This window comes from Narcine bancroftii, chromosome 1 (genome assembly GCF_036971445.1).
Source record: "Narcine bancroftii isolate sNarBan1 chromosome 1, sNarBan1.hap1, whole genome shotgun sequence".
In the NCBI taxonomy this organism is placed as follows: Eukaryota; Metazoa; Chordata; class Chondrichthyes; order Torpediniformes; family Narcinidae; genus Narcine; species Narcine bancroftii.
In genome coordinates this window covers 266,892,861-266,916,580 of record NC_091469.1, presented here as the reverse complement: position 1 = coordinate 266,916,580, position 23,720 = coordinate 266,892,861, and the positions used below count along the sequence as shown (strand labels likewise).

Sequence of the window (23,720 nt, the reverse complement as noted above, 5' to 3'; positions counted from 1 at the left end):
CTTACTTGAAACATATATCCTCTGACATTGATGCTCTGGGAAAAAGGTACTGGCTGTCTTCCTATCCATGCATCTCATACTAAGTCACCCCTCGTTCTCTAGCACTCTAAAGGAAAAGTCTTAACTTAGTCAACCTTTCTTCCTAAAACATGTTCTCCAATCCAGGCAACATATTTTGTTTTGGAATTTGTAATAGCATCACAAATAAAACAGTCTAAAGATTTAGTTGAGTGGTAAGTTTTCTCCTATAGTGTGTTGCACTGGAGAGAGTTCACCAAGTTGATTCTTACAGTGAAGGAGTCTTATGAAAAATGATTGAGCAAATATCCACTTGATTTTAGAAAAATAAGAGATGTCCTGTTTGAACCATGTAGGATTTGGAAAGGCTTCACAAGTTAGACACTGAAAATAAGTTATGGGTCCATAGTTTCAGAATAAAGGGTTGCCCATTTAAGACAGATATTTGGTAGAATTTCTCATTATTCATTGTGAAACTTTGGAACTCTCAACCCCAGAGAGCATTAGAGGTTGGATCAATGAATGCATTCAATGGTGAGTTGGTTGATAGAGTAGCATAGTTCATGGGGATCAGCCAGAAAAGATCTGAAATCAAGATCAGATCAGCCATGTTCTTTTTGAATGGCAGAGCAAGCTCGCGGGACCATATGGCTCACACCTATTTCCATCTGTTATATTCTCATTGCCAGAATCGGAATAGCTTTACAAATTGGTTTATATAATTTTATGTTGGATAAGGCAGCACTATGGAGTAGCAGAGAAGAATAATATCTTTGAGACTTTTTTTGAGGGACAAATGTGTGCTGTACTTTTGATTTGCTGTTAAGTATAATCTCCATTTGTACATTTATATAGCACAGCATCCAAGGTTCTTTCACTCATTTGGGCTCTTGTGTACACTGAGTCCAGAATGTCATAATGTTTAAAGTACTTTCCTTTCCATCAACAAGATCCAAATCGTATTGGCTGAAATGAAAATGCTCCATCTTATTTACAACTAAGTGGAAATGGACCCATGAAATGTCTTCTAAATTGGAATCTGATGAGAAAATTTGTACAGAAAGTTGGATGATCTGGAAAAATAGGAATATCTCAGAATGCTTGTGTGAGGTGTGATTCGACCATATCGATATAAAACAAATCAGCTCCTTAAATTCATTTTATAATATGATGCATGATACTAATGGTGGGTGCCAAACATGTGGATGTGTTATTTTTCCCTGGGATAACATCAATCAGATTTTAAAAAAAAGAACAGCTTTTTGTTTGTTCAAGAAAGAAAATTTGAAACATGTCCCATCAGCACCTTATTCCCCTCCTGGGCTTTGACTTCAGCTTTTTATTCAAAGAAAATCAAAATTATATGTTGTAAGCTAAGCATGAAGCAACATTGGAAATGTTCCAGGGTACAAGGAGAAATCATGCAACAGTAAAACAAAGTTTGTTCAGATGATAAGCACCAGAAACTTGCATGTAAAAAAAGGTAAAAAGCTTTAAAAAGTGCTAAATGCTTGTGATTGATCTTTGCCTCTGGAAGAGCTTCAAATTATCCTGCAGGCAAATCGAAGTTCATTGTTGCTGAAGCTGAAGTTGAATTCCACACATTCTTGATTTAACTGACGCTCCCAACATTAAACTTTCAAAGCATGCTGAAACACGGTGGAAAATTAAGCATGCCCCCAAAGAAACATAACACATGGTCTTCTTTGCATCAGACCTGTGAAAATCTCACCAAAGGCAGGCATGGAGTGTCCAATTTAACACGGAATCAATCATTTACTTTGCAGTTCAGGCTTTGCATCATGACGGGAGACACAAATTGCATCGGACGTCGGACACAACAGGATTCAGATTTGAATCTTTCACATTCTACTCTCCCTTTTCTTTATTTGATTTTGATCATCTCTTTCTTGCCAGGATATTTGATATAGTTTACTTGCCAGTTCCAATTAACCCACCATTTCTTCTCTATAGATTTTCTGTCTCTTCTGATGATCCCCTATGTTGTTAGTACATAATTTCTACTAGTTAGAATTATTTTCTGACTACTTGGAGGTATTTTTCAATGGCTCTTACAAAGTAAACAGAAATGGAAAGAAAAGGAGTATGGGAGGTAAAATAATATGTCAGGTGTCAAAACAATGAAGAACTAAAATTCTTTTATAAACTTTCTCCTCATTTGTCACATGAATAACGATGAAAGACTATGAAGGTCAATTGTGGTCCTGGGCACCAATTACAAACAGGCACTTGCAGAGCTGCATGATGTGGTCAGTAAATGAGAGGTGGACTTCCCTGATGCATTAGTCTTAGTCGGTGACTTTAACTAGGCTTGTGTCAAGAAAATACTGCCCATCTACCACCAGCGTCTAGCCAGCGGTACCAGAGGCCCCAGCATACCCGATCACTGCTACATCAACATAAGGAAGGCCTACTGTTCTTTCCCAAGACTGCATTTTGGCAAGACACATCACCTCACAGTATTCCTTCTGCTTTCATATAAATCAGTAGACAGAACCCAAAATGAGATGTTCGGGAGATCAGGACAGCTAAAAGGCGGTCACAAGAGGCTGAAGAACTGTTACAGGACTTCCTCGAGTCAGTGGAACGGGTGGTATTCAAGGACTCAGCTGGGGATCAGAGTCATTATACCAGGGCATTCACAGATTTTATCAAATTAGTTGTGGACAAGTGTGTCCCTACCAAATTGTTCAGGGTTTTTCCCAATAAGGAATGCTAGACAAACAATAAAATCTGGAATCTGTTGAGAGCAAGACCACAGGCATTTAGGTCCAAGGACCCAGATCATTACAGAAGAAGCAGGTATGACCTATGGAAAGCCATCTCCCGGGTGAAGTGGTTTCCAGATGAAAATGGGAACAACAAAGGATACCCGACAGCTGTGGCAGGGCCTAAATGACATAGTTTCAACATAACCAAATCTGGGAGATGGCAAAGCTTCACTCCCAGATGAGCTAAATGCCTTCTGTGTCCAATTCAACCACAAGAACAAGGAAGAACCTCTACTGTGCAGCCCATGTCCCCTGATAATCTTCTCTGATAATCCTCTCTTGTCCATATCCGAGGATAGCATGAGGGTTGCCTTCAGGAGAGGGAATTTGGGGATAGCATCCGGTCCAGCCGGAGTATCTGGCTGAGTATTAAAAACCTGCACTGATCAACTTGCCAATGTATTCATGGACATATTCAACATATCACTCTGGCAGTGTGTGGTACTCACCTGTTTCAAGCAAGTTTCAATCATACTGGTGACCAGGAAGAGTGTGGTAACTTGCCGAAATGACTATCCACTAGTGGCACCTACATTTACAGCGATAAAGTGCTTTGAGAGGCTGGTGTTGAAGCATATCAGCTCCTGCCTGAGTGGCCACATGAATCCTTTCCAATTCGCCTATCATAACAACATTCTACAGTGGATGCCATCTCAATGGCTCTACACAAAGCCCTGGAGCACCTGGGCAGCTAAAGTGCATACATCAGGATGCTCTGTATTGACTACAGTTCTCCATTTAACACCATCATCCCCTCAAAATCAATCAACAAATTCCAAGACCTGGAAATCAACACTCAATTGCATAATTAGATCTTGGATTTCCTCACCTCCAGACCATAATCAGTTAGGACATGTCCTCCACAATCTCCATCAGTACTGGAGCACCACAAGGCTGCATTCTTAGCTCCCTTCTCTACTTGCTATACATCTATGAGTCTGTGGCTCAGTATGACAACAACACCATCTTTAAGTTCGCTGATGATACTACGGTTGTGGATTGTGTAAAAAGGGGAAATGAGTCAGTAAACAGGAGGGAGTTTGAAAACTTGGCTGAACACTTGCACCAACAACAACCTTGCACTCAATGTCATCAAAAACTAAGGAGTTGATTGTCCACTTCAGGAAGGGAAAACCAGAGGTATACGATTCACTGATCATTGGGGGACCAGAGGTGGAGAGAATGAGCAAATTTACGTTCTTGGGAGTCAATACCTTGGAGGATCTTTCCTGGACCCAACACACTAGTCATAAAGAAAGCAAGTCAGTGCCTCTACTTTCTCAGGAGATTGTGGAGGTTTGGTATGATATTGGACACCCTGGCAAATTGCTACAGATGTATGGTGGAAAGTGTGCTGACTGGCTGCATTACAGACTGGTATGGGAACACCAATATTGCTGAGCGTAAAGCCCTGCAACAGGTAGTGGACATAGCCCAGGACATCACAGGCAAAACCCTCCCCACCACTGAGAACATCTACAGGGAACACTGGCGTCAGAGAGGTGCAGCAATCATCAAAGATGCACATCATCCAGCACGTGCTCTGTTCTCATTGCTAGAAATAGGAATAGGTGCCATTAGACTTGTACCACCAGGTTCAGGTTCAGCTGCAACCTCTCCACCATCAGACTCCTCAACAATAAAATCAATCAGGGACTCATTTAAGGACTCTTACTTTTGTACCTCATTGATTGTACTTTTTTTTTCTCTCTGTATTGCACAGTCACTTTGTATACATTTCTTTAATTGTTACCTGTGTACACTGAGTACAGTTTGTTTTTGCATTATCTATTAGTGGTGGTTCTGCCTCACCTGCAGGAAAAAAAGAATCTCAGGCTTATATGTGATGTCATGTATGTACTCTGACAATAAATCTGAATCCCATTACAATCTAATGTTTCTTCCAGAGAAAGAACAGCTTGAAGGTGAGTATAAGCAGGAATGAAACTGAGAAATTACTTCTGTAAATTAAATCTTGATGTTGACTTAACCAGAGCAATGAAAGTGAACAAATTCAGGCCAGATGCCTGCCTTGCTCACCAACTGATTTTCATCTTTTCTGATTTCAATGAGATACAAAATGCTACAGATCAAAATATGGGTTTTTAATATCTCTCCATCTGCTATTTAGCAGAGACTCTTAAAATAAACTAATTTGCCATCATCTTCAGAACTTTTTGTGTGCACACAAACTCATAAAATCTGCTGCCAAACTAGGTAATGTGTACAGTAAAGCCAGGAATACAATTGTAATTATAAATAAAGTCTGTGGAGTGTGTGTAATTGCAAATCTAATACTGTTTTCCAATGTAATTTCCCTTCTGAATGTTTGGGGAGCTGAAACGGCTGCATTCTAAACAGAAATATGTAAATACTCGACAGGTTAGGCAACATTTCTGGAAAGTGAGGCAGAATCATTATGTCAGGTGGGTGACCTTTCATCGTGAATTGATTCACCACGCATTTCCAAGGATGAAGATGTTTTTCCTTCATGACTGTGACATTCCAAGTTAATCTTGTACAAACGACACCCTTACCCTGTCTTTTAAACTTAGGTGACAACTGATGAAAAAAAACCTTTCCTAGAAAAGAGCATCATTTGTGGAAATTCATCTTATATTATCAGATACCTATAGTCACTGAATATATGAAAGCAGATACCTATCAAATCCCTGAAGTCTCATGAGTTGCATATGTGTATTACCATCACAACTCACTTAGATGACACAAGCCTTACAACCTGGTACCTTTAATTTCTACAACAGCAGCCTGTCAAAGTATAGAAGACCAAAAAACCCTTAAAGCTGTCATACACTTAAAAATAGATGGTTTGCTGGGGATTGCTTGATATTGTCTTCAGCTAGATGGGGCTATAAAGCGAACTTTTGGCATATTGGCCTTCATGAATCAAAGTATTGAGTATAGGAGTTGGGATGTTATGGTGAAGACACTGGTGAGGCCAAATTTGTTGTATTATGTGCAGTTTATGTTACCTAACTACAGGAAAGATATCAATAAGATTGAAAGAGGGAAGAGAAGATTTACGAGGATATTGCCTGGACTTCAGGAATTGAGTTACAGGGAAAGATAAAACAGGTTAGGCCTTTTCTTCCCTGAAACATAGAAGAATGAGGGGAGATTTAATAGAGGGATACAAAATTATGAGGGATCTAGACAGACTAAATGCAAGTAGGCTTGTTCCACTGAGGTTAGGTGAGATACAAACCAGAGTACATGGGTTAAAAGTGAAAGGGGAAAAGTTTAGGAGGAGCATTAAGGGGAACTTCTTTGTTGCAGAGAGAAGAGGGAGTGTGGAACAAGATGCCAGCTGAATGATGAATGTGGGCTCAATTTTAACATTCAAAAAATTTGAACAGGTATATGGATGGAAAGGGTATAGAGGGCTATGGACTGGGTGTATGTCAGTGGGACGAGGCAGAATAATAGGCAGAAAGTTTGATACAGACTAGAATAGCTGAAGGGCCTGTTTTCTGTGCTGTAATGTTCTATGGTTCTACTGCTAAGAAGGGAAGCATCCTGACTAAACCTTTACCTCGGCCAACAAACCAAAAAAGCACTTACCATCATCACTGAAATTCAAAGACATTTCATGTGAAGTGTTGTGGGACTTCACTAAAAGTCCTGATAAAAATACTATAATAAAACATGACTTTCCTCTTCCCTTGAGACATTTGTAAATACAGCATCTGTGTTGGGTTAGGATTCAAGCTGATGCCTGAACAGTGGTTGGAGAAAATCTATGAAATCGATAACTTGAAACATAAATCTAAAAACAAGGTAATATTTATTATTTAATAATCAAAGAATAATTTATGAAGCATGTGAGTATTAATAATACCACAAATATGTTTGTACATTTGAAATACACAGAGATGTATAGATTATTTCAATTATTAACAGGATGCTCTGGTTAAGGGAATAGAAATTAGAACAAAAAAAAAGATTCTTATTATTTGAATATCTTTGAATATAACTATCACCACGCGTACCACACATTTAAGCATAGATTTCAATTTGATCTCGCATAAATCCTAAATTACAGACATTTGCAAACAGTTGCTATGGTTGACATTTCATTAAATTTGCTACAACATGCAGGAAGCAAAAAATAAATATTACTGCCTTTTCTTTTTATGTCTATAGAATAGATCCTTTAACTAGAGTTGAAAGCAAATCAGCAATTTACTGGTGAACACATGAAAGAGAATTTCAGTGAGGACTCCAGTGATTTTTCCAGATAAATCAGTAAACATATTTCAATAAATGTCGCATTCACCTAATAGAAACAGAAAATACATAAAAAGTTAATAAATTTACTTTGTATTTGGTTTTGAAGGTGTAGGTTGTCTTTCAGACTTCAGAAAAAAACCCTGACTCCAATCCAATGGCAACAAAATATAACAAAGGAAGGTTAGGTAAACAACAATAAAATGCTTTTGTTACTGGGTCAACGGAATCATCTTTGACATTTGAAATTTATTAAAGATCAGGCCATTAATAAGGAACAAAGCAAGATAAAGATAGAATATCGTTAATAGGTTCCCTGAAAATGGTGCAATTGAGGCTCAGTTTCATAACTGACGTATATTCTTTATGAGCATATAACTATTTTTGCCTAATTTGCTTGTTGGAATTTGATGTCAATCTCTACTTCATAAAAACATTGTGCACAATGTAAAATGGAATAATCCTAAGTTCAAATGAGACTGTTAGTGATCTAATTACAAGTTTAAATAACTAAATATCAAATTATCAGAAAGAGAAAAACACTGTAAATGCATAATTTACATATACTTCCAGCTATTGTGCTCTTAGAGCATAGAATACTACAGCACAGTACAGGGCCATCAGCCAACAGTGTTATGCCAACTTCACAACAATCTACCTTTTCCCTACTTTTTTCATTTGCTAATTTGATTGGCATTTATTAAAGTGTCAGTTAAAATATAATGGCACCTTCCCTTCCTATAACTGCTACTTGTCTTTTTCAAAAGTAAATCTCTCAGAACTGTGGACACCGTGGACGAAGTAAAAACACCAAATGCTGGAGAAGGTCAGCAGGTCAAACAGTGTCCTTTCTGTATCTTGGTAACGTTGGTTCTGTATCTTTCCCTTTGCTCCATAAAGGACACTGTTTGACCTGCTGAGTTTCTCCAGTATTTTGTGTTTTCACTATTCTTTTTCTTACTAATTCCAAACATTTTCATTTGTGTGTTTGTTTACTTTTGTTTGAAACAATGATTTTGTTTTATTGCCGACAAAGTTTGAGGATATTGGATGCAGGGAGTGACTGTAGGTCAATGAACAAAGGAAAGATTAAACCAGTGCTTCTTAACCTTTTTCTTTCTACTCACGTATCACTTTAAATAATCCCTATGCCATCAGTGCTCTATGATTCGTAAGGGATTGGTTAAGGTGGTATGTTAGTGGGAAGGGAAGCTTGAGAATCACTGCTCTAGACTCAAATGTTTCTGAAATATTTTGCCTGAGAAAAATTGTTATTGACCCATTTCCTTTGGAATTATGAAACTGTGCACATAACAATTAGGTACGATTAAAGCAGTGGTTTTCAAACTTTTTTCCCCACCCACATAGCACCTTAAGCAATCCCTTACTAATCACAGAGAACCTAAGGCATAGGGAATACTTAAAGTGGTATGTGAGTGGAAAGAAAAAGGTTGAGAACTACTGGGTTAAACTGACATCAAAGCTCTAATTAAAATATGGCAAATAAGAAGAATAAAAAGCTGACAAGAAGATGATATATATCAGAGATGAAGAATTGAAGTAACTGGCTCAAGAAAAATTCAAATAGCTTGTATGAGCAGAAGATTGCCTGACGGGGAATTGCAAATACAATAAGAGTTGTGTCCCCAATGAAACAGGATGGGATAGGCCATATGAAACATTTGAATGATGTTAAGTCAATAGAAAGGGAAGTGTCAGAGCAAATAAAAGGTTCCAGAAAGCCAGCAAGGCCAAACTATGTGATTGTCTGATGAGGAGGCTATCGGCAACGTTCGATTCAGAAGAAAGAATAAAGTGCATATGAAACCCAAAATGAACAGAAATCATACCAATGTTTTCAAGCAATTTTGTATCAGAGGATAGAATAACACAGACAGCAATAATTTAAATGCATTAACTATGATTGCCCATGGAAGTGAAATACCATATTTATATTGTTCAAATAAGTTTGTGGTACAGTACTTCCATTCATAAAATATGACATTCATCCATGCCAAAAGTATTGATGCTACTTTCTGATTGTGCGCAAATACAACAAATCCATCAGAGATTCTAATTTTTCCACTCCTATCAAATATAAAAGATATGATGATGGAGTAAGATTCCTGGGTGTCTACATCTCCGGGGATCCGTCCTGGAGCCTCCATGCCGAAGCAATCACGAAGAAGGCTTGCCAGCGGCTATACTTTGTGAGATGTCTGAGGAAATTCTGCAGGTGTAGCATGGAGAGCATTCTGGCTGGTAGCATCACAGTCTGGTATGGAACCGCCAAATCTCAGGACAAGCATAAACTCTAGAGGATTGTTAACTCAGCCGGTGACATCACAGACACCAGACCACTCCATCAATCACAGCTACAAGAGGCAGTGTCTTAAAAAAATGCAGCCTCTATCCTCAAAGACCCCCCCACCACCCAGACCATGCCCTCTCCACTCTGCCACCATGGGGAAGGAGGTGCAGAAGCCTAAAGATGAGCACTTAGTGGCACAGGGACAGCTTCTTTCCCTCTGCCATCAGATTACTGAATAAACAATACATATACAGGACAAATGTTTGTGCACTATTTTTTAAATTTATTGTTGTAAGGTGGTGTATATGAATGTTTGCACTGTGACACTGCCGCAGAACACTGAATTTCTTGGCTTGTTCATGACAATAAATTCCGATTCTGATGATGTTTCAAAGGATACCATAAGCATACTTGTAGCATCGAGACATTATGTAGGTAGGTGTTAAAATTAGTACAAGAAACAGGAAAAAAGAAGGATAATCAGCCCACCCTAACAGGATAGGATGTCCCGCAGAAAATAGTCAGAAGAGTAGATTTTGCCCTGACAGAGGGGAGGAGCATCAGACATCAGACTTACTGTTAGAGTACAGACATGACTCTAAATAAACCCCAGAGATTCTTTTATCCTGCAGGCGCACAAGAATTACAACCAATTGGGAGTGTAAAAATTATGCGTAAGAATTACGACTAATAGGTAGTGCAGAAAAAAACCCGTAGACAGCATAAACATGTAAAAAAACAAAGATCTGTAAACAGATAACAAATGTAAACAAACAGACTGTGCAATAGAGAGAGAATAAAAATAAAATCAATAAGTTCACAAGTAAGAGTCCTTGAATGAGTTTCTGATTGAGTTTGTCAATGAAGAGTCTGATGATGGAGCAGCTTTTCCTGAACCTGGTGGTCCGGGTCTTGTGGCACCTATACCGCTTTCCTGATGGCTGCAGCGAGAACAGAGTTGGGTGGTGTGGGTCTTTGATAATTGCTGCTGCTCTCCGACGACAGTGATCCTTGTAGATGCACTCATCAAGGTCAGTGTGAGGAATTCAATGGCACAGGCATGGAATGCATCTGAAATTATTCACACAAAGTGATAAGAGAGGGCCTAGGTGCACAGGAGGTGTTTGTCTTGTTGCCTTACTGTATTATCTTCAAGTGAGAGAGAGAATCTGAGACTAACTGATAAGAACATATAGAGAGTAGAATTAGTGTGAGTATGGGTGCTTCAAGATCAGTACAGAATCACTGAAGAGGGGTCTGTTTGCATTTTGTATCTCATATTCTTCAGCTCAATTTGTCCATGCCAGCCAAGCTAGTCCCACTTGCCTGTATTCAGTCTATATCCCTTAAACCTTTCCCATCCATGTATCTGCCTAATTTCTTTTGAACGTTACAATTGTCCCCACTTCTAACACATCCTCTGGCAGCGTGTTCCATATACTTATCTCCCTCCGTGTGAAAAAAAGGTGCACCTCGGATTCTTTATATATTTATTGCTGCTCACCTTAAATTCATGCTCTATAGTTTTAGATTCCTCTACCCTGGGAAAAAGTATGCCATTATTTACTTTATCTATGTCCCTCATGATTTTATAAACCTCGATAAAGTCACGCTTCAGCATCCTCCAGGCAGAGATGTCCTGTCTCTTCCAGGATATGCCCTCTCCTGTTCCACAGAATCATTCTGAGGCACTGTGACTCTGTAATTTAGTACTGCCAACCAACATGACATTGCGCTCAGCTAAGTATGTCTACAAACTTCCTGCCAAAATGACTATTTGCATTTCAAATGTTTTCAAGCAGCTCCCATTTTGTTGGTTGGCCAATTGTATAAGCATGGTGCCTAGAAATGAGATACCATGGTGTTGTTCACTTCAATGACTGAAAATATTTTTTGGACTGAGTGACACACATCAGCAACCACTTTCAACTAACCTGCAGCTGTTTTGAAATGACCAAGACTTGAAAGACCTACCTAATTATTTTAAAATATTACAATAATTATTTCAATGGAGATTAAAATGGAAATTCAAGAATTTGCAGCAAGTCTGATCAAAATATGGGAAATTTATAAAATATTCAGTAACAATGGGAGTAAAAACCTTTAAACATATATACACATAAGGCTCAACATGCCTAACAGGTCAGGCCATGTATGCATCAATGTGTACAAGGCTGAATAAGGAGAAAGGAAGCAAGTCAGGTTTGGTCCATGCTATTGGCAAAGAGAACAAAAGAACAATGAGAAAAAATAGTAGCCAGCCATGCAGTTCCATTAATCTTCTTTTCATTAAGATAAAGAAGGAGACTGGAGATGTTCGGGTGAGGATAAAGTAAGTCTGAACTTCAGGCCATTCATCCAAAGGTTCAACACCCATCTTGTAAGTATTCAGCATCTGGCAGTATATGTGGAGAGAGAAACAAAAATTGGTGTTAACAGTCAATAGCTTCTCAGAGAATTAGGACAACAGATTTTTGTTGGACTTCCCAGACTTTAACACTTGCTTGTAGTTCAAGTTTATTATCATCCATTTGCATTAGTACAACCCGACGAAACAGCATTCTCTGATCCTCTGTGCAAAACATGCAGACACACAACTAGATATAGCACTCATATAGACAAACAATGCATATGCAGGACAAATGTTCATATATAAAAGTAAATAAATAAATATTATTTAAAATATGAGAGTCTCGGATGGTGAGTGTGAGCAGTTCCTTTGGTCATTCAGCATTCTCATTGCCCATAGGAAGAAGCTATTTCTCAACCTGGTGATGCTGGCTCTGATACTCCTGTAACTCTTTCCCGATGGGAGTAGTTGAAAGATGTTGTGTGCAGGGTGGTAGGGATCCACAATGATCCCCTCTAACACTTGTTGGTCCTGTGGATTGACCTTCAATCCAATTCTCTACAGCAACTATGCCACACTATGATACACCCAGCCAGGACACTCTTGATAGAGTTCCTGTGGAAGGTTGAATTGATAGTGGCAGGTTGCTTTGCTTGCTTCATTCTTCTCAGGAATTCACAATATTGCACCTTCATGGCAAATGAGGTGTTTTATGTCCATGATAGGTCACATATTAAGTGGACTCCAAGAAATTTGGTGCTCTCTACTCTCTCTCCACAACTGAGTTATTGATGTGCAATGGAGGGTGGTCATTCCTGGTCCTCCTGATATCCATGATCATCTCCTTTGTCTTGTCCATGTTGACACTCAGGTTGCTATTTTTACACCGTATCATGAGATTTTCCACCCCTTCTCTGCAGTGCGACTCACTGTTGTTGCTGATGAGGCAACTACTGTTTTGTCATCTGCAAACTTGATGACTCTGTTGGAGTCAAATCTGCTGATGCAGTTGTGAGCCAGTAACATGAACAAGAGCGAACTGAGCACACAGCCCTGTGGTGAGCCTATGCTCAGCTTGACGATGCTTGACCTTCTGCTACGGACCTGGACAGACTGTGGTCTTTTCGTTAGGGAGTCCAGAATCTAGTCATAGAGAGGGGTGTTGAGTCCCAGCAGGGACAGGTTCTCCATCAACCTCTGAGGAATGATCTTATTAAACACCAAGCTGAAGTCAGTGAGGCACCATTCTCCAAGGGCCAGGACGAAGTGGAGAGACAAGGCTGTAGCATCGTCAGTGGAATGGTTTCTGCTATAGGTGAAATGAAATTGGCCAAGCGTTTATGATGATACTGATATTTTCACAGGATCCATGGTCTCTATAATCAGATCCAGTGTAGAAATTTTTTCAGTGGGAGAGGGGAAACCTTAACAAAACCTTAAACTTCTGAGTTGGATTGGTGCAGTCAAGGAACAGCAGGAACTACCACACGGTGATCGCGGATGATTAAATTCCTTTATGCTGCTCTCAATTATTCCTCAGTGCCTTTTATTTATATATTAGCTCAGCAACTGCAGGACAAGCATTTTATCATCAGAAATTGTGACACTTTGTGCGGGCCTCTAAAAATAAAATTTGTGCTGATTTAAAAAAAAATGTTTTGTTGGGCAGCATTTGGACAGTGTGGGCTTGTGGGCTGGAAGGCCCTGTTAACATTCTGCATCTCTAAATGAAATTTCTCGCACTCCGAGATAATTAAATGTTGGTTTCACTTCACTGTAAGGTAGTGCAATTTGGCAATATTAGGAGAGTTGTTTTCATATCCTTCTGGAGATCCTGCTGTTCCTAATAAACAGCAGCATTTGGGCCCAAGTCAAACATCTGCAAAGAAAACACAAGCAATGAAATTTTAAACTGAGCAAATTTTAAAAAAAACTAAACTCACCCGAGACAGGCATGGAATTCCTTTGGTATGTCACTGAGGAAGGCATGTTTAGAAGATTGAACTTATTGATTGTCCTAAATTGTACTGAAGGTTGATAAACAAATGGATGATGTTTCTTTTAAGAATTTGGCACTAGTTATGAAATTTAAGTCTTTAACATCATTTTAAATTTCAATCAAATTTGTGGAAAGTATCAACACAAAAAATACAATATCATACTTATTAAAATTCATGATTTAGACAGAAGCAAAGAAGACAACATTTAAAAAAAAACAAGATTTCATGGAATATTTTCATTTGTAAAAGACCACACAATTTAAAATACTATAAAATAAAGCACTCCAAAATCTCCGTCTGTCACCTCCCTATTTAGATTCCCCATGGTGCTCCAAATCTTTTCCCCAACTATTCCTGCTTCCCCTTGACACCTAACAGGAATGCAATACAAACGGTCTACTCTTATTTTTTTAAAATTTCTATGTTTGAATATCTCTTTCTTCATTTGCCTCCTTTAATATAAAGTCTGATCACCTGAAAGTGTGGAGCATGTGATCTGGAGAAGCTGATACAGGTACCAATGATTAGATTTGGCATACTGTATATTTCAGGTAAAACAGAAATTGGAAATAGTGATTCTCCTGTATTGTACAATTAAACTTAATTAAAATTGTCTAATTAATGCCTTCACATCAAGAACAAGTGTTAATTTAGTATTAGCAGCACCTAATAGCGTGAATATGCCTGGGATGTTTGATCACAGAAGCTAAGCAGGCACAGGACTGGTCAGTGCTTGGAGGCGAGACTGCGTAGGAGCACCAGGTGCTGTAGGTTTCTGGGAGGGGCAGTGGACAAAGCAGCGACTCATCAGACTGCCTTATGATGGAATTTCATGTATGTTACATTCTAAATGTAGTATTGCTTGACAATAATGGAACCTTTACCTTTACACCTTTAATATGTTAACATTTATTTTCACACAAGTAAAACTTTTTCACTAAATGTCAGCAAGTTTCAAGATACGTATACAAAGAAAGTTAGTATGCAGGTAAGGTAAGGCAAGGCATCATCATGGCAAATTGAACATTGGCTTTTATTGCAAGGGAGATGAAGCATAAAACAATGATAATTTGGCTACAGATATACAGAATGTTGGTAAAACATTGGCATTGTTTGAAATAGAAGTGTGAATCCTGGAACTACTCAGCAGGTCGTCTGTGGGAAGGGAAATAGAGTAATGTGTCAGGTTCAGACACTTTGCCAGAGCTGAGTATTTTTAGAATGTTCTTTTTTTAGATTTCCTGTGCCCGCACTTCCAACAAGCTGAGCCATTCCTCACTGGAGTTTTGCAGCGATTCTCTTTTTGAAAAGTATAAAAATCAGAACAGTCTCAACAGGATATTAGGCTAAAAACCTTATTGCCTTCATGAAAATTCTAGAGCTGTAAATTTGCTAGTCTCAGGAATATTTCAGGCTGCTGCTGCTAATCTCTTCCAGATTGTTGTTCATTGTGGCATCAAGGAGCTCACCTGAACTGCATTCAAGAAGAAATGTTAACAAACTGAGTGTGAAATATGGAGAGAATTTAAAAAAAAACCAATGAAGGTCAAAAGTAAGAGTCCTTAAATGAGTCGCTGATTGAGTTGGTGGTTGAGAAATCTGATGGTGGAGGGATAGAGGTGGTTCCTGAATATGGTGGTGTGAATCTTGGGGAATCTATACCTCCTTGTTAATGGTAGTAAAGAGAACAGTGCATGGTGTGAATCCTTGATGATTACTACTGCTCTCTAACAGCAGTGTTTCCTGTAGACGTTCTCGATGGTGGGGAGGGTTTTGCCTATGATATCCTGGGCTGTGTCTACTACCTTTTAGAGGGCTTTATGCTCAGAGGTATTGGTGTCCCCATTCCAGACTGTGATGCAGCCAATCAGCACACATTCCACCACACATTGGCATAGTTTGAAATAAAAAACATGAATCCTGTATCTGCACTGATTCAGTTAAGTTTTATCTTGAAGATGACAGAAAGACATTTGGAAGTTATGGGGATATGCCAATCTCAAGAGAACCCTTAAATTCTGATCTACTGTAGAAGCCACAATATTTGTGCAAGCAACCCATTTCAATCTCTGTCATCCAAGTTGATATTTGATTTTGAATGATATTCTGTCAATAACCCAAAATATTTCAGTATCATTGAACATTTGGCTAATAAACCAATATCTTGAGAGAGCCAAGGATATTTTAAAATTTCATTTGTTTTGCAAACATGTGTTCTGTAAACTTTAAGTTCAAAAGGCTTTCTCAAGCAAGATAAGGGCACATTTCACAGTTTATTTTTGTAAGTAAATTTAGCAAACCAATAACAGCACTCATGAATGGAGTGAGAAATATCACAAATGAAGTGAGTCATGTAATGAATATTTAATTGTAATTTTATTATTAGTTGGAGATTTGTGTTCTTATTTCCATGTTCAATGTCATCTTTTAAAACTTTTTAATTTATAATAACTCAATCAGAATAGAGCCTTAGAACACTACAGCACAGAAAACGGGCCATTCAGCCCTTCTAGTCTGCAGTGAAACATCATTCCACTAGTCCTACTAACTTACACCCATTACATAAACCTCCAGATCTCTCCCATCAATGTATCTATACAATTTATTCTTAAAACTTAAAAGTGAGCCTGCATTTACCAAATGGCAGCTCATTCCACTCTCCCACCACTTTCTGAGTGAAGAAGTTCCCCCTAAACCTTTCCCATTTCACTCTAAAGTCATGTCTTCTTGCATTTATCCCTCCTAATCCAAGTGGAAAGAGCCTACTTACATTTACTCTATCTATACCTCCCAGAATCCAAGGATTAAAATCCTAACCTGTTTAATTTTTCCATGTAACTCCACTCCTGAATACCTGACAACATCTTAATAAATCTTCTCTGCACTCTTTCAATCTTACTGATAGGCCTCCTCTGCACAATACTCCAAATGTGGCCTCACCAATGTCTTAATCTGAAAGGTCAGGTGTCTGTCTTTTGGCCAGATCTGATGGATGAGTTGATGAAGAGTTGTATCTAGAGATAATCACCTTCCCACCTTATACTTTCAGAAATTGATGAACTTACTGCATAATTTCAATTTGGACTGTTTTCCGGAACTTTGAAACATTTCTTAAAATTTGAGTATTTTTGGTATTTATTGCTATAAACCTTTACTGAAAGAAAAGATAAATATAAATTGACCTGATTTTTTTTCCTCAACTTAAGTACCAACATGTAGCAGTCAACAAGAGCCCAATGATGTTTTCAAATTGCCATTGAACAAAAAAGAAGCGTTGATTGAACAGTGGACCGTGCCCGAGCACAAACAACATGAGTACATAAATAAGAAATGCAATTAATACAATGATTTGTACCCAATTCTTATTAAGTTCAAGTGTCTTTATTATAATTAATTATCCAAAGTGGATTTGATCATTCAGTTCTGAGAGATGCTTGATTCATTCTTATGTTGCTTTGTGATTGCAGATACGCTGAAAGCAGTAATCTCTCTTTTGGGTCTTTAACTGTTTCCATTTTCTTCTATCTTTCCTGTACCAATGAATGAAACTCCAAATTTTCTTGGTATCAATGGGGAAGCTGCAAGGCCAGCATTTCATCCTTCATCTTGAAATATTGCTTGAGGCGTTCTCTTGCATACCTGTTCATTGCAACATTGTATATCATTAGGTGATTATTGCTTTTATTTCCTTGCCTTATGATCGGGAGCACTAATGGAAATTGTAACTTCTCATTTACAGTGCACACATGGGGGGGTCTTGTATCTGAAGCACTGAAATCCTGAGGCAGCTATTTTTGGGAAAAGGGCCTGAAAGCAAGTGCTAAGTGAGTGCTGTGCTAATAAGACACACCTGTTCAAAAATCTGCTTCTAGCTTGCAAATGGCAAGCTAATTGGTGATTTCCATGACTTGAGCCTGCATGACAGCAAACACCATCACGTTCAGCAGTCATCTAATGTTTAAGTACAATTTTCATGCCATTATCTGTAGTATCCGTGCAAAGTACACACGATAGAACCTAAGGGAGAGGGTGCACACCTTTCTACTCATGCTTATACTGCTTCATTAAATGACAGGAAGTTCTGGTGGAGTATCTGTGGATACCAAATGCCAAAGGCTGAGCTGTCAACAGAAGGTAGTAAAATCCCAACTAAAGCCTGTCAAATTGCCACCATTTCTTATAGGTACAGACAATAACTTATTGTAAAACACAGAGGTCTGCAGACATCATGGTTGAAGTAAAAACACAATGCTGGAGAAACTCAGCTGGTCAAAGGTAAAGATACATAACCAACATTTTGGACTTGAGCCCTTCATCAAGGTCTATTTTTATAACTAAATTTAGCAAACTTATGACAGCACATGGATGGAGTGAGAAATATTATAAATGAAGTGAGTCATGTAGTGAATATTGAATTGTAATTTTACCATGACAGTGACATAGCGATGGTTCCTCAGTAGTGTGGTGTAAGGCAATGTGGCCCATATGGGTCTAATGGTGAAGGAGATCTCTGTAACATTACTCCCCCTGGAACCTCAAGTGCTACTTCTGCTCCTGCATCTTTTCTTGCGTCTGACCTTCTTTCATATTTCCAAGTGGCCACAGGTGTTTTTCGTTAATGGTGAAAGATGTTAGCAAATTCTTGAATGAATACCCCCTTTCTGTTCCTCTTACCTCCATCACTTGGTACTGCTCTGCTTAACTCCACCTCCTCCCTGACTTACAATTATTTCCTTTTCTCTCTTGATTCCCACTTGATCTTGAATAAAATACACTTGACATTGTCGTTGAGTGAAATTCTCAGAGTACGGTAACTCTGGAATTGATGAATTTCCATGCTAAATTTCCCAAGAATAGACAGCACCATGATTCTTACCAATCCACTGATTGACTACAGTACTTAGATCCTACATTTCACAGCAAAGTGGCCATGTTGTCCTCTCCTTGGAGCTGGAGGATCAATCTGCTCCAACGGCCATTTAACAGGGCTCTGGATTCTACTGTTCCAGCACTAGTGCTCTTTGGTACCGACTTGTTGATTTTCCTTTAAATTTGCTTTCCTGAACAGAAGCTGAAAGTATTTTAAATCAGTATCAATTTTAATGATGACTTGAAGCCAGCTTGATCCTAATTTATATCTTTAAGTCATGGCATTCCATTACATTTGCAGTGCCTGCCACTTGCCCTGCTCGGTTAACCTGAAGCCAAGGATTGGACTAGTTATTGAAATGATTTAACCCTCCCAGATTGTGCATAGTAGGGAGATGGCAGTCTCTGCATATTAATTTCAGAGCTAAAATATTCAATTTCAGGAAGGCATTTTCTTAATTAGCATATTTCAGGTCAACTTTCTTTGCATTGGTTCTCGTACACCTTCATATTGCTTCTCAGCAGCTCCTTAATTTGTCTGAGTAGCTCACATTTCTCAGCTCTCTTTTCATTACTCACCCTGGCGATGAGATCAGGCCTTTATTGGTAGAGTGAAAATGGAATATCTTGTAGCAGGGGCTTTAAGTACATTTTAATGAGGGGTGACAAATAAAATAAATGAACATCATGTTGTACTGTAATTTCTCCCATGTAAATCTTTCAATATTTTAACATAATTAGATTTTTTTTTTGAAGTTCTAAAACCAGCCCCTAGGGGTTGTCACGATTCATCTTCCTTCATTGTGATAAAGGAATCATTCACAATGATTCTCTGTGTTACTGGTCCATCTTTGTACCCATGCAATCATGTCTCTGATATGCGACACACATTATTTTTTTGGCTAATAAACCTAGGTTAGGGTAGAAATATCACCTGAAGTATTCTCATGAATACTTCTACCTCATCAAAAGTTCTATTCAATTGATCAGACGTGATTTGTCTTGAACAAATCTACTTTGGCTTGCCTTAATTCATCTATTCTTGGTGAATTTTAATACTGATGCAGATCAACCTCTCTTAACTGGTCTTTTGTGCAATGCTTAATCCATTTTTTGAACAAGGGAGCACCAGTCATTTCTCTAAGTTTCCTGGCACCATACTGTATCTAAAAATAAAAATGAAAGTCCACACTTAGCCTACTTATGAAGACATAACCATTGCAAGTTAAATTTTAAAGAGAAAAATCTAAGAGCCTGAAATTTTCATGCATATTATTTTGCAACTCAAGAAGGAAAATTAAGATGAATGCAACAACATGCTTCTCAATTTCACCTAGGTGTCATGAACACATCTTGAGCAACTGAAAGGTTAATTTAATAGTTAAAATTATTTGCTTTATATTGTGCATTATCCTATTTAATGTGTCAACAACTCTGTTTGCAAAAGAGAATGAATTATATACATTGTAGATTACCCATATCACCAGCACAGCAATTAAGAGATTTCTACTCAAGTTATAGGAGGTAGAATCATCACTTACTGATCAAATTTAAAGCATTTATCACTACTAAATAATTGTTAAAAGTTTTTTTTGGCAAATATTTCAGGAAAGGTAGATCGTAAAGGTGTGTTGAATAGTTGTTCCATAAGTTATCAAGTTAGAAGTTCCAATGAACTTCTTTACTTATATTAATATAATCAGAGAGATCCACCCAATTACATGCATAATTTATTTGCATATCCTCAGAGAACATACCTGCCAGACCTTATAAATTAACTGGTTAAGTCTTACGGAAAATGGTCAGAAATTGTTCCATGTTACTTTATATTCAAGTGAATGCTGAGTTAACCTTTGCATCTGTTAACATTACAAATATCAGAGCTGAAGAATATTGGGAGTCTAATTCAGAATTTTCTCCATGGCCAGTCAAGTATTTTCTACCCTAACCTAGCCTTCACAGATCACGATTATCACTGGTAGTTGTAATAACCATACCTTCCATTATACTCAACAAATATTACTATCATGGTCTCTAGAATGGAAACCTATTGCAACATTCGAGGGAGTCTGGTTAAACATTGACATTTTTCTCAATGTTTCCCTTACATCCGCAAAAAACATGGATTTTTTCGACCACCTGGTAATGGGTATAATAAAATAAATAGACTCTTCAAAGATAATCTTTGCTTCCGATTTTTTATTCTAGTTTAGGCAGAGAATGGATTGATTGGAATTAGTTAATGCACGTTGAAGAGATGAATGGATTTGTTTGTTCCCAGTCTTCCAATCCTAGATACAATTTTCATTCAGGGATGTGCAGGAGCGGGGATGAAAGAGCCTCTCCACATTCCACCACCCAAAATGAAAACCATTTGAGACGTTAAAGATTTATATGTATGCTTATGTGTAGTATGACTCTAATTCTGAAGGTAATTTGAACCTTAAGATCTTTCTGCATCAACTTTTACCAGTTAACTTCCAGAGAGCTCGCTTGTGCAGATCTCCAGTTATCCAATAGTGATGTACACTTTCCATGTGGATCAGAGGACCTAATACAATTGATATCCAGCAGAAGAGCAAATTTTGATGCATGGGTAGGAGGATGGATGGGGGCAGCTGGGAATAGGAAGAGAGGAGAGGCACAAAGTCAGTCAAGCTAATAGGAATGAGAGCCCCTGACTGAGAAAATCCACATTGTATTGAAACTGGGGATTTCCTTTGTGGGCGTGGATCTCAAACTCTCAGATGATAATCACAGTGGACCACTGGACAAAATAGCAGAGCTGCAGCAATACCTGTTCCATCATATCCCAGCACAGGTCATTTTTTTAAAAAAAGAAACAGAACTGCTGAGATATCTAAATTCTTGCCATTCAGTGCCAGTCTCCAGCTCTTTGAGTTCACTAGTTCTGATCTCAGTCAAAGAAGTGAGGTAACACTATAACCAAACACTAGCAAAAAGGAAATCTGTAACAACTTTAGTAAAGTATGAATGATATTTGGCCTATTTAAAACTGGTAACAACATAAATTTGAAGATTACATTGGAATTACACAAAACTATGGTGATGAAAGGAAAACTAAATTGAAGCAGAAGCCAAGACAACAATGAAAATACATCAAGGAAACAGAAAGGCACACCCAAAATGCTGTTTGAATTTTCTTCTTACCACAATGATTATCTGGAATAGTATACTTCTTAATAGGGATAGTAATTAGCCTAAAACAATTCAGTTGTTTGCCTTGCCATACAGGCCAGATTACATTGCAGGCCTGTGCTGAATTAGTTGCTCTGGACTGCAATAACTGCAGTTCTGCAACAATTGGCAAGAAATAAGATAGGTCAGGTTTCATTCCCGATCTCAGTGTGCATGCTGGTCGAGGGCTGAATCAGATTCCAATTGCTTATGTTCAATAATTTGCCGAACATCACTGTCAAAGCTCGCATATAAAATTTGTTGCATGAAATAAGGACTACATTATGAGTCAGCCCCTTGGGAAAAGAAGGAAGAACAACTAAAGGAAGAAGGAAAATATTATAGACAGAATGTTTATGAATGATTTTTCATTTTGTCATCAGGTTTGTTGTCTCTTCTACAATGTGGAAAGGGAAAAAGAAAGCATTAGTACGTTGCTGCTCCTCGTGGTTTGTTCGTTATTGCATTGTTGGAGGGCTGGATTAAGTTATTTGACTGGCCTTTCCATTGTAATTAATGAGTACCAAATTCCCACAAGAGAATTAATACAAGCCAGTGACATAAACTGCTGTTTTATTTTCGGGCTGAGTGAAGTGTGAAAATCATAAGGCAATGATAGTTTCTGCCCACACAACACATCGGCTAAACTGTCACATCAGGACTTCAAAGAGTTTGACATCAGGCTTGAATCTCGTCCTCCACAACCAGTTTCCATCTGACTAACTCAATTAATTTTTTTATATTATATGGAGAACAAGTATATTTGAATAATTCACCAGCCAAGACAATCTTAAATATATGGCAGGTAACAAATCAAAGTTAATTATATTTCTGCTGAAGTAAAGAAAATGTTGTTAACGTTCCCTATTGTACATTAAAATTGCTGTGTGGTTTGTAACATTGCATTTCAGAAGACACTGAAAAATCCTGTGACATTTTATTGCAAAGGAAGAATATATTATAAAAAATATTTTAGTATTTATTTGGAGTATTACCAGTAAGTGATCAGTAATTTCTTATGGTAAAAGACCTATTAAGTAATGTAGGTCAAATGCAGCATGTCCAAGATTTAAAATTCTTTAGAGTCTGTGCTGGTTTGCATTGCTGTTCCAATTCTATTGAATGCCTTTCCTCAAAAATCAGATCTATAAAAATAATTGTTTATTGACTTTAAGAATGGTGCATCCCTTTCAACAATTATCACTAATTATACCACCACCTTTCTACAATTAATATTTGGTATTAATATTTCATTGCACTTATGTGTCGGGTAAAGATTACTTTGGCACTTTATCAGTTGATAACACTGGAATCTTTCTATCATCGATCTAAGACTAGAGCACAAATTAATAGAGACCCACCTGCATGTTTCCCAACAGTAGATGAAACTTAATCTATCCCTGCCCACAATACAGATCTACGCATTCCTCCTTAAGATTGTTGTACCCTTCTCTCCAGAAGTTTAATTTAGGATTTACAATTCTTCCATTCTTACATTGGTAAGGTAGTCAACCATCACCACCACAAAACCCCCCACCCCTGCTATCTCTTACTACATTGACAGCTTTCAGGTGGCTGTGACCCTGACCCTCAGCCATATACCCCCTGAGATTGTCCTGCCCCATTCATTATTCTTCAGGTTCCATCCATTCATTTTCCATTCTACTTCCCTTCTTTCTTCTTCATATTTCCCATTTATTTATTCATCCTTTTCCATCTATTACATGTTCACCTTGCTACTTTTGCTTCACCCTCCAACGTTTGATGTGTAACAACCTATGTGATCCAATGAACTCCTTGATCAGGTACTGTCAAGCAGATGCTGACAGCAGCCCAGTGTCTTCTGCATCTTTGCTTCCTGTACTCATAATTCTTGATTTAACCATTTCAGTTCTGATTTCAATTGTACTTTAAATAATAACCTATTGCAAACT

The 23,720-nt window shown here is 38.0% G+C and overlaps 1 protein-coding gene across 4 annotated transcripts in view; it reads right to left on the bottom strand.

Annotated features, from left to right (window-relative positions):
* Nucleotides 1–6,730: 6,730 nt before the first annotated feature.
* The window catches only part of LOC138742820 (ethanolamine kinase 1-like), a 369,247-nt gene continuing 352,257 nt past the window's right edge, over nt 6,731–23,720 (bottom strand). For 2 of the 4 annotated variants that reach the window (XM_069897775.1, XM_069897745.1), the window contains exon 8: nt 16,077–17,358. In XM_069897775.1, the coding sequence (XP_069753876.1) occupies nt 17,286–17,358 (73 nt within the window). In that variant the 3' untranslated portion in view covers nt 16,077–17,285. Of the gene's footprint in view, nt 7,108–11,432; nt 11,765–16,076; nt 17,359–23,720 lie in introns of those variants that run through there. The other 2 variants (XM_069897771.1, XM_069897766.1) reach the window with 2 other exon arrangements.